Raw genomic sequence first — 15898 nt, 5'->3', positions numbered from 1 at the left:
TCAATGTTTCTTGTACGTAAGAATGAAAATAAGTGGATGTTTAATATTAAGCATAATATTAAACAGCATATTTGGCTGTGTTTCAGAATACCTTTCCTTAAATCATTCCAACACAATGGGAGTGAATGCTGAAACTTTGATAAAAATACTTTCAGTTTTATTTCAAAGTCATATTTGTTCATAAATGTCACATTCCTCTCAAATAAGAGTAAGAAATTGCAAGAATATTTATGTTTTTAATAGAAATAGTTTCTATGTTTTTGTTCCTTCATTTTCTTTGGTTTCTCTCAAGAACTGTATCAACTAGCAACATCAAGAATTTTGGGGTAGAAATTTTAGTGCCTCATTAATGCCAAATGATCGTAAACTTCTTAAAAGCCTAAGAAATAAAGATTAAAAATATGTTTTGCTTCTATTATCATGTGAAACATCACAATATATATTTTGCAGAATTTGCTTTGAGTAAAGGGTTGGACCTTTGCTCCAGTGGAAGTTACTGTATGATTATGTGAATCTTTCTACTTTCCTATGGCCTTCACCTCTCAAGTTATCTGAGTGCTAGATAGAAAAAAAGTATTTGTGCAATTTTCAATGGGCTTTTTCATACCTTAACTATTAGGATACTTTCTGCTTAGTCCAGCATTATTTTCTTGACAGTGTGCAATATCTGATGCTTTAAAGATAGGTGAAATTAATCCAAATTAATTGCCCATTTCTTTATCAGTGGAGGAGTGTGTCTTGCTGCTATTCGTGAGAAGTATTACATTTCACTGGGCAGATGTTTATTCTTTGATACCAGTGGAGCTTTGCCATTGTATACTAGTTGATGATAAAGCCTCAGATTTTTATTTTAGCCTGGTAAATATAAATATTATCCATCGTAATATTTTCCAGGGCTTTTTTAAAAACAATTTCCTCCTGTGCTTCCAGCCGCAGCCAGATCTTCATGCGCATCCCTTTTCTGTTCCTTACTGAAAATACAAAAGCAATTAATTTAATGGAATACCTTTTGTATTTATATTATGGGGAGATCAGTAGGGCCTTAGTAGTTTAAAATATTTATGTTCAGATCTCCACTGTATGTTTATAAGCAATATATTCAAATATTCTTCCAGACTGTATCTGCTTTTCAAGGATTCTGGACCATCCCTGAAGTATTTCTGCAGATTTAACATGTTGCGTTCAGTCTTTCAAGGCAGTGGAACTAACTGAAAGGTTATTGATATCAGTGGAATGATCTATATTTTAGGAGCGAAGAATATTCTCTTCCCCTCTCTCATTTAGAGTAGCATCTTCTTCTGTCTCTCCCAACTTTATCACAATTTCTTTATTTATTCTTTTGCAAAGAAAACTCAACAAATCCTTCCTAGCAGTTTTTATTCTCTAGCAGCTTAAGAGGCGGGGTCAATGGGGCTGTAAGGCTGCAGATAGATGTAAAGATGGTTGGAAAATGTCCATATCATACAAATTCCTTTCTTTTGTTTCATTTGCTTTCTCACTCAAGTTGAAATGAAAAATCAAAATATAGAAAAAAAGTGTGTTCAGAAAACTTTTGTATGGAAGTACTGAAAATAAAAGCTCTGACATTTTTCATTGAAAAGCTTTTAAAAAATTAAAAACAAAATCCTGAAATGTGGATTTGAAATTTATTGCAGAAAATCAAATATTAAGTAACAGTATCATTCAAAATGGAACTTTTAATTTTGTATCAACATTTAGAAAATAAATCTTCTATTTCTTTATAAATATTATCAGGGAAGTTTCAAATCTTTTTTTGTTTGTGTGAAACATTTCAATTTTGAGCAAATTCTTATGCTTTAAATTTAAGAAACTCTGACAAGTGGTGCACACAAACTGCAATGAACCATACAGTACTGCCTCTAAAGCAGTGATTTCTATAGAAGTGATGTTATAGAATCTAACCTTTATAAGCGTTTATTTTCTGCAGTTCCTAACGTGTTTGTAGGAAGGAATGAAAAGAGATTGCTTTAGAAAGAGTTGCTGAAATATCTCTGCCAAACATTAAGCACCCACACTTCACATAGTATGTAATTGCTTGCTTTTATATATCAAGCCCCCCCTCCTTAAAAAAAAAAAAAAAAAAAAAAAAAAAGGAGTAGTATATTACATGGTAATAGTTCAGAGTAAAAAAGAATTCTGTAATTTGGGATTCTTCTGGCTCTGCAGCTATTCTTTTCTATCCCCAAGGCTTATGCATCCATTAAATTCCTTTTGATTTCTCAAAATAGAGCTTAGTAATACATAAGTGAAGAATAGATTGTGAATCAGCTGTCTACACTAGTGCAAATATACTCCAGGACAGCAAGGCATGAATCAGTAATTACTAGAGAATTAGGCTGAGCACATTTTCTTTATGACTGTGTCCAGAGCCTTAGAAATATTTTATCCTCAATTCACTAGAATATGTGGATCTTGTGCTATAGATATCTCTTATTTTTAGATATAGGCTCTCCATCTTCATGAGGGATGAAAAAATAAAAATAAAAAATGATGAGTTTATTTGGGTACAGCATTTGTACTCGGGAGACCAAAGTTCTGTTCTCATCATGAAATGCCGTATGAGTAATCAATCTCAGCTCTAGCCATTAATGTCAAGTGTAGTGAGTTCCTGGCTATTCAAGTGTCAGGTGAAAGAGTGAGTTTCAGAGATGTTATGCCCTGAAGGGAGGAGAAATGGAAAAAAGATTTCATTGAGCCTTTAACAGTGAATTTTCTGTGAAAGGCGCTTGTGTGGGAAGCCAAGAATCTGTGTGGGCAGTCATTCTTACGTTTGACTTAATCACTCAGGATGATATTTGTTTCTACTTCTGTGCGGTGATCAATATCACAAAGCACTCCAGCTCTGCTGTTTGGATCAGGGTGCCTGGAAGAATGCTTTTATTAAAAAGCATTTAAGAATAAGGAGTAAATAAGGAACAGCACACGTTGGCTGTGCGCGGCATGGACTATATTGTCAAAGGTATGTCTTTCAAAGCAGCTATGAGGAAGGCAAGGCCTGAAACATAAATCAGTCGTAACTCAGACATATCTTGCATAAATCAAATTACAGTTTTGTTTCCCTGAGTAACCAGATTGCCAGCAGTCAAATATCATTTTAAGTTAGTGAGAGGAAACATTTGCAATACAGGATTAAAAAAATACTGATATTCTTTTATGCAATAATGTGAAAGTACCTTTTGGTCAAGCGCTTCTATAGCAAGCCAAGAACATGGTTTTGACTTGCTTTCTAAGCAATAATGTGAATTACTGGAAATCAGTGTTCAGTCTAAACTGGACACTTGTTACCTTTTGAATAACCTTCACACAAAGAGATTATAGGAGGGCCTATACAGAGCAGACCTGCTAGTTTTCAGATGGCCTTTGACTGGAAGCTACTGCACACCAGAGAGTGATTTGTTTTGATTTTTTTTTTTTTCTTTTTTGCTGTTTCAGATGGCATGTTTGAGGGTATGTTTTTATCAGCATGTATCCCAGTGAGCTGGATCAAATATTTAACAATGAAGGGACCTATTTAAAGGAGAATACATACTTAATCTGTAGCAGACTCTACTTTATAGGTGCTTGTGGGCAATGACTGCCCTGCAAAATGAGCCCAGAGTCCTGGAAACACAAAAGTGTTTTCTGTGGGAAATAAAATATAAAATCATAACTTATATAAAAGATTGATGCTTGTGATTCACATTTTGAGACTGTAGTGTTATACATCAGTGGTGATTTTTGTTCATATATACTACGTAAGTATCAAATTTTACATGAGCATTAGCATGTTTCTAATACTGCATGTGACTGAAGAAAATAGTGGGCAGTTTATGAAGGAGAAGGGCAACTGGATAAAAGCAAAATCATTGCCAATTTATTCCAAAGGTATGATAACTAGAATTCTCATAGAGGAACACTTAGAATTGTACCATTCTTAATTAAAAGTATAAAATGCATAATGTTCATTTCATAGAGTGTATATTTGTACACAGACCAAGGCATGCACAGCCCACTGCATTGCACTCTCTTTATGCTGATTTAACTGCTGAAATCAGTGAAAAATTAGGTCATATGATGTATGATCTTTCAGGAGGACTTCTCTAAAAGTCTAAAAATATATATATAAGAGAGAGCTCCAGTGTCCCTCAGGACAAATTCAGGCCTCCACTGTGTGTATGTGGGAACAAAGTTGTCCTGATTTGCCACTGTCTTGCGTCATGTTTTATTGGATGCATTCTAGAGACATAAGTAGGGTGAAACATGCTCAAAGAGTGCAACATAGCTGAGCCAATTTAAGGTTCGTGAACCACCAAAAGACCTATCTTGCTGCTTTTCTTCAACAGGATTGGTGTGTAACTACCTGCATGATTAGATGATATAAGAAATAGGAAACTAATCCTTCCAAAAAGTTCCTAAATTATGTTCTTTTGGATAAGTTTTCCAACTAATTAGTTTAAAGTCAGGCTGAATTTTCAGTAGAAATTTTAAGGATTTAATTTTAAAATGTAGAAAAAATCTGAACCAGAAAACCCATAATTTAGTGGTCAACCCTCCTTCAGTCATGTAAGACAAACAAAAAAGATTGTCCCAAATTGCTGAGATTTGAAAATTTTAGTTGAAAAACACTGTAAGGAGAAAAGAAAAAAAAAAAAAAAAAGAGAGAGAATTGTCACAAAGGAACACCAAAAACCATGCTGCAGTTGAGAAAAATAACTCCTGGGGAAGTACATGTTCTACTGAAAGCCTGAGTTTTTGTTTGAAAAAAAAGTGTTGGTGGTGAAATATCAACTAAAAAGAAGGAAGCTCCTGTCCATTGTGTCTGTGCCTTATAAGCTGAAAGAGGTCCTGTTAGCTCAGAAGCAATAAACTGGGCTTTTAAGATTGTTCTCTGTCATTTTCATGTTTATTCTTTCTCCTGAAATAAGGGATGAGCTTTTGAGTGGATGTGTGGACAGGATCATAACATTGGTGCAATATATTTCTTTTGTATTAGTAGTAACTTTGTATATGCAAATGCAAATAAATTGTCCTAGATTTGTCCCTCAGTCTGAAAAACTCATTGCTAAGCATTCCATTTAAGTGTTTCATGTACAGTTTGTGTTTCTGTATGTGCTTTTTTTTTTTGCTCATCATTTTAAGAAAGCTGTGCCTCATGGGAGGAGGGACCTAGATTGTGTTAATCCTTCATAGTGTGCTACTACTTTTCCTTTGATTCATGCTCTAAATACAAATGAAATAACAGTATGGCTATTTAAAGTACTGTTGCCATAGGAGTCCTCTGAAATGAATGGATTAGTTTATTCTTCAGGGATATTGCTTCAAATTCTCTGCACACTCAGGCAGAGTATTAGTTATACTCTCTTCTGAAGATTTTTTTAGCAACCACAATAGATGAGATCTTTTTTCAATAAAAAAAGGACTATTCCAAAGCCTTTGTAATGCTGGGGAAAAGCACTTCAAAGTTTGGAAAGTCTGCTCTATAGTTCACATTCAAAAGTTGACTTTAAGGGTTTAATGTCTTCAGTGAGTGCACAGAGAGCCTCTGTGGTTGTGTCTTGTCCGTAGAATTAGGGTAGTATAAAACACAGCGTATTTCTGAAATATGAATATTTTTTCCTCATTTTGCTTACCTAACTTTAGCATTTCAAAATAGATAAACTGTGCACTTGCAGAGTTCATCTCACCTGTCAGACATATCTAAAGTTAGATATCTGCAAGTATAACTTAATGAGTATTTCTTCTGGCAGCTTTGAGGCTTCTCTTTTTGTATGGTTACCCTTGTAGGGTTACCTTAGATCAGTTACTAGTGCTGTTACCTGGCAAGTTCGGTGGGACATCTGAGGCAGTGTGGGAGAGGCAAGAGTGGTGACACAGAGTGGGGTGGCTTAATGTGGCACAGCAATGAGAAGTGCTTGTCAAACTGCAGCCTGACATTGTCATCCTAATCCAGGATGAATCCAGGGATTCTTTTAGGAGGTGATCCAGCTGGTTGAGGAAGAGATGACTTGCTCTCTGGAAGTAGCTGTTCCCTGTTAAAGAAAGGATGGTTTTAAATGAGGGATAGGGAAAATGTCTGAGCTTTAGGGGAAAAAAAATTATTAGTTTTTCCGTGCTAACCTGAGGAAACCTTCCTTGTGGTTCATTCACATCTAATTAAATAAAAATATAAAGGGGGAACGGAGTCTGAGTTGGGAACTTTTCGGCATACATGCAGTCTTGTTAAAGCTCTTGCATTAAAGGGTTACACTAGGAAATGGTATTAGATGCTACCTGTGCCGATGCCCCTGTTTCAAGGAACACAGCAGAGATGAGACCATTGTCATTTCTGACCTACTGAAAGAAATATGAAAAGGTATTGTATTGACAAATACAAGTATTGACAAATATCTCAAACTGTGCTTATGGAATCATATTGATAAATTATAGATACAAGAGGTTATTTTGAAAGTATAAAATTTCCATCTTTGCATTATTGATTCTGATTAATATGTCAGATTTTCAATTAGAAGATTTCAATCCTGAAGTTTCTGTTAGATTGTGGTTCAAATGCATGAGGTCCCTCAAAAAAAGTAAAATATTCAACCAAACCTAGTTTTTCTTCCTTCAGAAAACTGACTGCAGAGTTGATAGCAGATTTGATTTGGCATGTTATGAATACCTAGAAAAACAGATACAGTCTGCACTGTGAAAAAGTTCACAGATCCTTCTCTCTGTTCAAATGTATTCTTACCAGGCCTTCAGTAAGTAGATCTTGTCTGACTTGATGTGTTGCCTCCCAAAATGCTAAAATAATTTATGTTTCAGAGACTAATTTTGTAATAAATGCAGGATTTTTCATTCTATTTATAAGGAAAAAAATTACCAAGTAGCAGTTTACTTCACATCTCTTGGCTTTACCTCCTTTTTAAAAAAATAATTACTGCAAATGTAATGTTCTTCCCTCTGATATTCTCTGTGCCTTAAGAATTAAATTGGTTTTGCCACGAGCCCTGATTTGAGATACCAAATAGCTTTTATGATTTAATTTCCCTTTTTTTCCCACTTGGCCCAATTTGTCATTGCATGTTTTGGCACATGCCAATGTTAGCTGCCAGCCAGTAATATGGTCCTAATTCTACTTTTTCCTTATCAGGAATCATATTTAAGCCCTGATTGCACTGAGCTGCAGACTGATGTCAAATATAGATTTGATATCAGTCCTTCATAGACCTGGATTTCAAGTTACTCTTACCACTCTCCCCCTATATTCTCCCCCTCCTTGACTGATCATTTATCTTATTGCAGAAAAATAGCATATATTTCTGGTTGTTCTGCAGCAGGAACTGATCCAGTCTCTTCTCACTGGTCTGCATTCCCAAGGAGCCCCAATTACTGAGTCTGAGTTTAGCCATTCCTCCTAAATCAGTCCCTTTGAAATCATTAAACAATTATGTCATTTCATTCTAAAGTATACCTTTATTGCATTTTATTATTAATAATTGCATCCAACCCATCATTTTCTCTAAGTACTGAGTGGGTTTTCGTAGTATCTGCATTCAGCTGCACTTTATCACTCAATACATCTCCGTCATGTGTCTTCAGTCCACATCTGCTGCATCTGTGGGCTCTTCCATGTTTGCCAGCCATGTGAAGAGTAGTGTTGCTACGGGAGTGTGGCCTGATTCTGTTTCATTTTGTGACAGCACAGCTGTCAGCTCAAAGCTTTCTGTGCAGACTTTGCCTCACTAATGATGCTGTAAGGGCCAGGATAAAACATAGCTGTGTCTGCCATTCCGAGGTTGGGATGGAAGCCCTGAGGGGTTGAAATCTCATCTTTTGCCTGAGCATATTTGACATGGGAGATATTAAGAGAAAATCAGTCTGTATTCCCATTACAGCTTTTCAAAGTTAAACTGCAGCTTGATCAATTCTGACTGAATTTCCATCTCTGAATTTCATTCTGAAAATTATTCTGCATTTTCTTCCTTTGTCAAAGCAGCATCTACTGTTCTGTGGAATATACTTACCAAAGATGTGTCAATTACTTATGAAAGGCATGCATCGAGTCAAAGAAATATCTAATAAGGATGAAATCTAGGTCTTTTTTTAGCACTAAATGTGCTCTAGAGTTTCAAATGTCAAAGCTAATTGTAAAAAGATATGCTAACATTTAGCAGTGCATGTGAGTGTATGTGTATGTATATTTATATCAATGTATGCTTATGACATGTTTTTTCAGTTTCATACCTATTTCTGTTTTCTGCAATTGATGTTAGAATCCTGTTCGTGTGCATGTCCCAATAGAAGAGATTCTAAAAATATTTAAGAAGAAAAACATAATGCCAAGAACAGAAATAATATTTTCCATCTAAATGATAGTAATATAGCATTATAAATGTGGTTTATTTTAATTGCCTAGCTAGGTTGTTGAAGCTGGTTATTATGAAATCCTCTCTTTTTTTATCCACATAATTACTATTCTGTAGATGGCTCTGCATAACTTGATTATATTATGTTCTCAGGGCCGTTGCTGGAGTTGATGGAGACCCTGATTTAGTTCATATGGAAATCCAGGACCCCAGTGGAGGTATGCAAATGAAAATGTTATCAATTGATACCCTAGTGGATAGACATTTTTTTTTGTTTTAGAGAGTACTTTTGAATTTGTTTTTAAAACCAGCCAGAAGAAGAATTGTGCATGTCAGAGTCTTGTTCTGTGTATCTGTAGTCAGCAAAGCTGTCCTGTTATGTAAAAATACAGTATAATTTAAAATTTGTTTTCCATTCTGAGACAAATTGACGTCAAGACGCTATGCTCCATTGAAAAAGTCCATTAATAGAGCAATTTGTTCTAGCAGTTAAGCATTGAACATTTTTTCCTGATTTGCAAATAAAATTGGCAATGTAGTATTAGTACCACGTCTATCAAAGTGAATTATGGTATAGGTCAGTTCCACTGAACTGAGCAACTTCTCCCTGAATTTCTGAGATTTTAAATAAAAACAAACAAACAAAACAAAACAAAAAAACCCCACAAGACTAGCAGTCAGAATGTGGTAAATAATCACCAAGATTCCTCTATTCATGTAATTCTTATTACCTCTTGCACCCTTGAAAGATAATTTAATTCCTTGATCAACTTAGTTCCTATTCAGTCTTAATTAGTTGTAAAAGATGAATAATTTGTTATTCCACGATTCAGTAGCATTTCTTCCTTTCAGCCCTATAAAAAACCATCAAGGTTACCATGTTAAAATTTAGATGACAAAATTCTTAAATCTTTAAGCAGTGAGAGGCCTTGGTGAGCGCTCCGTAGCCCAGTGAAGTGCTCTATTTGGAGGCAGTATAAAAATTTAGAGAAAAATTTAGAACTTGGATGGAAAGTTTTGTATTTAATAGAAAAAGCAACAAAACTTTCATGAAATATTTATTTCCTGGCTGAGTCCTATACACATGGCTTTGTGCAGTTAAGGGCAGTATGAGCATTGCCATTGATTTTAGTGGAAACAGTGTCCTTCTACTATGTGTCTAGCAAAGGACTGTAGTGCTTGTCCTGTGAATTATGAATAGCTGCAAGGCATTTCGATGGCCTATTGCTGTGCTTGCTCAAATATCCTTGTGATGATGATTTGGAAGGAAGTGAAAGAACTTGGATTGACCTGTTCCCTCTCAAACAGGTCCAGATTTTAAACCAAGTATTTGGATCTAGCATGTCGGTTTGGCCTTTTCTAATAAAACATCATAAACGATGGAATGCATTCCCCATCATACTGCAAAAGTAATGAAAGACATGCATAGCAGTGTATTATTTGCTCTTTCATACTGTTTCTGGAGGGTGCTGAGCATTAATGGTCGGTGCACAGGATCACATATATAAGAATTTTCCCACTTTCCTCCCCCCATTTTGCGAAAGTGACTCAGACACTTTGTACTCAAAACCTTGGGAGGAAGAGCATTAATCTAGGAGAAGGTCCATGTGCCATAGCTGGTGTAAGGCCTGAATATTGATTTTGCTCCCTCTGTTTGGTAAGAGCAGGTTGTACCAAAGCTGCAGCAATTCTTCCCTAACAGCCTATGCAGAGAAAGTAACCGGAGAGGAAGAGAGGCTGTAGCATTCTCTGATATAAATCAGTCCAGGCATTTTCAGCAAGCTATGAACACATAGTGGAATTCCTCTCCCAACAGAGAAGTTCCAGTAGTGCATGGTAACCTTTCTGCAGATCTTTCAAAATAGGCTTTAAAATTCTATACATTGAGTCTGATTCTTTTCTCACCCCCCTTCACAGTTTTTTACTGGGGCTGCTCTGTTGATCTCAGTTATGTTGTGTCACACTGCCACTTCCCCAAATGAGTAGTTAGGTTCTGTGTGTAGGTTAAGTGAGAGAAGAGTCTCCTGCTGTTGTCCCTGCTCCTGAACATCTCATTCCCTAATCCTCAGTCTCTCTGGATGAGCAATAATTTTATAACTAACTTGACTGGCAAAAGCAGTGGTTTCCCTACGTGAATAACATTTTATACTGCTTGCTTCTTTTTCCCTTCAAAGCCCTGTCATACATTTCTGTCTCTCTTTCCTCAGGTTATCGTTACATCACTTGCCAGATTCAAAATTGTTCTGATAAGACAATGACAGTCCAGTTTGCTGGTGGCACTGATCGGGATTCCCTGACTGTGCAGGATGACTACGTATTTCTTCAGGTATATGCCACTTTCTGGAGAGAGCAAATTTCAATTTACAATTAAAAAAAGTAAACAGCAGCAACACTGTAATTTAACAGGTTCATGAATTTTTACATGGATCAAAGCATTCCTTTATTAGTCAAAAGAAGATGCAGCTTTAATCTGTACAACCAGTTGCTTTTTTATCCTGTTGATTTTAATTAATCTCTGACCTAGTTTTACCTAGAGTGACTAAATTTTCAAGTGGCTCATTGGGCTCAAAATTACCTTTTATACTCTTGTATGTTAGGCAGAATGCAGCCCTTTTGTTTTTATGCATAACATCCTTTTCTGCATCCTTTCCAACACCTCTATACACAAAAAGATTCCTGAGAACAGTATCCTGGAAGATCCACTGACAGAGTAGTGGCTCGGCTTCTTCATACGGATAAGCCTGTGAAGAGGTTTTGTTGTGAAAGAATTACACAACTGTCCTCAGCAAGTGAAAGGGTGGAATCACCATAGCTGAGGAGCTTAGAGCAGCTTGAGCTGGTCCAAATTACATTGGGGCTATTTCATTTCCAAACTACAAGACCTGGGTGTAAAAGCAGGGGTTGGAACTCTATCAACCTTCTGACACCAAGTACAGCTTAGTCACATTTGAAAATTTGTTATTATGAACTTGGGACTAGATGTGGTTTTGAATCTTGTCAGAGCTGCAAACTTCTCAGAGAAAGACTATTATTTCCTTTGTTTTTAAGATTTTTCCTCAAGAAGTTCCTTTTCTCAGTGATTGGCTATAATTCTTCCCTTACTTTGATACCGCTTGCTTGTTGCAAGGCTTGTCCACTTACTGACTCTTGCAAGAAAGGAATATTGAAACAGTGGACATCAGATTTTTTAAAAAACTTTTTCACCTTATCATTGTTTCTTCCAAAAGGTTCTGTAAATTGATGCAGAGACAAAGTATCTGTCCTCTGCTTGTTGAGTGCAGCAATGTTAAGGACTTCTGTGACTTGGAACACTTATGACTACAAAGAAAGAGCAAAATTGATTTGGAAAAGTATTTTTGAATAAAGTAGGCATTTCTCAGCTCAAGTCTAGCACTCTTGGCAACCATTTGCTGAAAGGTAATACTGTCTGTAGCTCCCACAAGGCACATTCTAAAATCCATTTCACTGTTAGAAGATGGTGAGAACTGCTGCTCACTGTGTGGCCTTCCATATTGCTGTGCTCAGCAAAACACATGTTGCTTCATCTTCAGGCATCTGTGTTTTGCTGGACATCTTGTATAATTGCATCAGGTGCTGTTATTCTATCTAATGCCAAACATTGGTAGATACAAAATGGAAGTGCAACCTGGAAACACACACATAAAGTGATGGATGAGCACTACCAGCAAACTTATGCCATTGATAATGTAGTCTTGTCTCTGGAAATTTGAGACGTATTATAATGTTAGTAGAAGATATTTGCACATTTTCCACATAAAGGGGAAATATCTTTAGTCTTCTTCTTTCAGACATAGCTGCAGTAAATCACAGTAATTTAATATAAATCTCATTTATTGCTATATGGGTTTACAGTTAGGCATGTCCGTATTAGTGGAGGATAGAAGAGATCTCTGGGATTGCCTTGTCATTGCTGAAGTGCAGCCACCTCAGAGGTGTGATGTGGGACACCATTCATCTGTTTCAATAAACCAACACAGCAGCTGCACATCTGAGAAACAGCATATTTTTGAAAACACATTGAAATTTTCTTAGTATTCAGCTAAAATATAGCTACATGAATCAGGATCAGATCAGGCATTGCTCTTAATATCATAGTAATATCTATCAGAAATAAGATGGGACAGAATCATCTGTGCAAAAAAAGAGGAGAGTTTGAGACTCCTAGCATCACTCACATACCCTAAACTGTGCGCTCATGAATCAGAGCATTGCAGGTCTGTAGCAGTAATCCTGTCCCCACTCTCCCTTGGCCTCCACGTGCCCAACCTCTGCTCTTCCCCTGCCCTGAAGGAGTTCTGGGGTACCCTGAGCACGGAGGTGGGTGTGCTCTGAACACGAGAGCAAGAAGATAGCACTGCTGACACATAGCTGGCTGCAGTTCTGTGAGAAGTAGTTCTGTGTGTGTGTAAGCAGACTTGTATCTGCCCTAATTTCTTTTTATGCCATTTTCCGTTGCGTAAAAGGACAGTAGCACAACATGGACTTAGGCCTACTATCCTCAATGGTTTGATGAGTACCCACTTGCAGTGCTGCTTTAGCCATACTTCCTAGCACTGCTTTTGGTACAGATAGTACTTAGCAGCTGGACAAGAGGAGGTGAAATAAAATCAGACTTTTACCATCTTAGAAGATTTCAACCCCATTTCTTTAGTATGTCTATATCCACGAGGATCGGGAACCTTCTAATATTGATTCATTTTCCTCAATTTACACTGGCTGTCAGATAGTTTCAGAGGTGATTTTAGGAGAAAGATTAAAGTTTTGGCACTGTTTTAAGCACCGACCAGCCTTTGATGTCAATGGGGCATGACACGGCTAGCTAGTTCAACTCTGATTCTCTGCTGCCTTGCATAATCTTTATCCATCTTACCATAGCATGACTGAAGATGAGTGACATAAAATAAGTGCATCATGAACATGAAGGCTATGGTAAGATGGGTAAGACTGATATTTAACATTAATTCAATAAATAGTGAACTTTTTGCTTCAATCTGTCATTTAACAAATCACATTACTAAAAGGCATCATGTTTTCTCTACCACACAAAAGGAAATTGGTTCAAAGGAAGAGTGAAAATGATTACAGTGTTAAATACTTTGATATCTTTAAAATATTCAGACTGGTAGATCTGCTGTCATGCATCAACTCTATTTTAACCAAGCAAAGTCGAGTCTGAATGCTCAGCACAGGTTGTTTTTCAGATCAAGTTCCTTTTTTAAAACAGATACTTCTTTAAGTGTGTGATGGCCTACAGCCAAGTATTGTTTATTGTGGCAAACAAAATTTGATTTAATCAGGAGCTTTACCTAGCAATTAACTGCAAAACTTTGACTTTATATTCCTTTTAGTAATATGGAAACCACAGGGAATCTGTGTTTGATGAGTCTTCCCTGAATGAGATTCATTTTTTAAGGCTTTCTTTTATAAATGACATTGAGTTGCTGACTTTCATTTCACCATCAGTTTGCTGTGTTTGCTTGCTTCCTTTGCTCTGACGTGACTTATATACGAAGTTGAGGTAGAGAAAACTGAATATGGAAGAGTTTATGGTAACCTTCCCCTTCTGCTTGAAAGAGCTCCTTCTATTTTAGTAAAATTTCGTTTGACTGCTAGAACTAGACAGGATCCATATTTGTAAAGGAAGCAGAAAACTGCTATAAAAATATTTTTTCCTTTCACAATGGCATTGTCATTGTCAGATGGGTCATTTTATTTTTTCCAGTTCAGCAGAATAAGCTCTGAGAAGAGACAGAAAAGAAACTCTGAATAATTATTCAATACATGTGGTTGTGATTAATAAAAAGTCTGAGCCTTCCATAGATGAATCATTCCTCCTTTGGCAGTTCAGGAAAAAAGCAGTGAGACTGGGATAGGAGTCTAAATAAATTTTCTAAGTCAAAGTAAGGAGATTAGTCTGTTTGTGCTTCTGTTCCAAAAACTGATTCGTCATGGTAACAACCACAGAAGAAATTGTGTGCATTTTTTTTTCCATTTTCTTTTTTGATCAGGCCATTCCTGTAAAGCAGCCATCTTTTATCAACCTAGTGAAAATGGCTAAATAGCTGATACCTAGCAGATCTCCCAGAAAAGAAAAGATGTTTGAAAGAGATGTGAAATATTATTAATTAAAGCTTAAAACTAATTTTACTTGATGGTACTCCAGAGGCCTAGTTGGAGATGTGCCAAGTTATACCAGCACGTATTTTGGCGTTTTGTCTGTGACTAGAAAAACCTAGGGAGACCATCACTGGAGCATTTTCATCAGTCCGTATTTGGAATCTTCCTTTTGCTACTTTGGAACAGTATTTGCATTGATTTTTTAGTGACTAAGATACAAGTCTTTAAGTTACCAGTGTATCTGCTGTAACACAGGGAGAAAGGTGCTAATGGGTAATATCTCCGCTGCTGTTCCTTTAATGCATGTTTCTGTTTGGCTTTCTTTGGAAAATGAAAATCTTCAGAGAACTCCAGGTATTTTACATAAGGCCTAATCTTATCTTTGGTTGCACACACAAGAAAGCAGATGAAATATATTTTTTAACCCTCTATATCAGCATGGAATTGTCTTCAGGACATATAATTAATTTTCAAACTAGCTGTTTGACTAATGGCGTTAGAATTGCATCATCTTCTTTCATGCTATATGCCAAGGACTTTCACTGGGAAATGTTTTATTCTGTGTAGACAATATTAGCCAAATGGTGATTCATAATGCAGTGCATAAATCTTAGCGTGACTTACTCAGCCTTTTACGTTTGGCTTTGAACAGCGCTGTTGGATACCACTTGCTCTTGAAGTACCTAGTATTTGCTGCTGGCATGTACTCTTTCTACCCCTTCCTACCTATGGGGCACTTCGGCCCAGGTTTCCGTGAAACGGCAGAAATGTGAGAGGCTGCTCGGGGCGAGTGTACAGAGATAGCAAGAGGGGCTGAGATGGCGAGATGCTAATGTCTCAGGTATCATCCAAGACTGCCAAAATGGAAAAGGAAGAAGATAAATTCCTTTTTCTTCTTAAGCGGAGGAGAACAAAGGAGTTTGAATCTATTTGGAGTCTATTTTCTCACAACTTTCTGTTTATTCTCTTAAGAGTAAACGGTAAATTAATAGCATGCAATAGAAGCAATAGATGTGTGTTTAAACTGCAATTTCAAAAAAAAAAAAAAAAAAAAAAAAAAAGATTTCTGCCGTTACAGACTCCTTAGGTTTGACATAAACTATCACAGGGTTCTGTTTTTCCTTTCTATAGACAACAACAGCAAATCGGACCAAGTATTATGTATCTTACCGTCGAAACGGCTTTGTGCAGATGAAGTTACCGAAATACGCACTGCCAAAAGTAAGTACGCGCAATACATTTTTCCGTATATTTTTATTATTCAGCTTCTTACCTAAGTCAGATTTTTTCTTTGCCTTTTTAAAGCCTCATTATTCTGAGATCATGATTTTATAAAGATTTCTGAGTTTCACTTGGGGTATGTCCTCACACTCTTGTTTCAAGCCTTGCTTCCACGAAATGGCACTGCAATG

The 15898-nt window shown here is 36.5% G+C and overlaps 1 protein-coding gene across 1 annotated transcript in view; it reads left to right on the top strand.

Moving 5' to 3' along the window:
* Nucleotides 1-15898, top strand: part of SORCS2 (sortilin related VPS10 domain containing receptor 2) — a 541923-nt gene that overhangs the window by 440259 nt on the left and 85766 nt on the right. Inside the window, exons 6-8 of the mRNA XM_062575300.1 lie at nt 8502-8566; nt 10556-10674; nt 15618-15707. Of these exons, the coding sequence (XP_062431284.1) occupies nt 8502-8566; nt 10556-10674; nt 15618-15707 (274 nt within the window). The remainder of the gene's footprint in view (nt 1-8501; nt 8567-10555; nt 10675-15617; nt 15708-15898) is intronic.

This window comes from Rhea pennata, chromosome 4 (assembly GCF_028389875.1).
Source record: "Rhea pennata isolate bPtePen1 chromosome 4, bPtePen1.pri, whole genome shotgun sequence".
In the NCBI taxonomy this organism is placed as follows: domain Eukaryota; kingdom Metazoa; phylum Chordata; class Aves; order Rheiformes; family Rheidae; genus Rhea; species Rhea pennata.
Note: the sequence above shows the minus strand (reverse complement) of the source record. Positions and strands in the feature narration are given on the sequence as shown.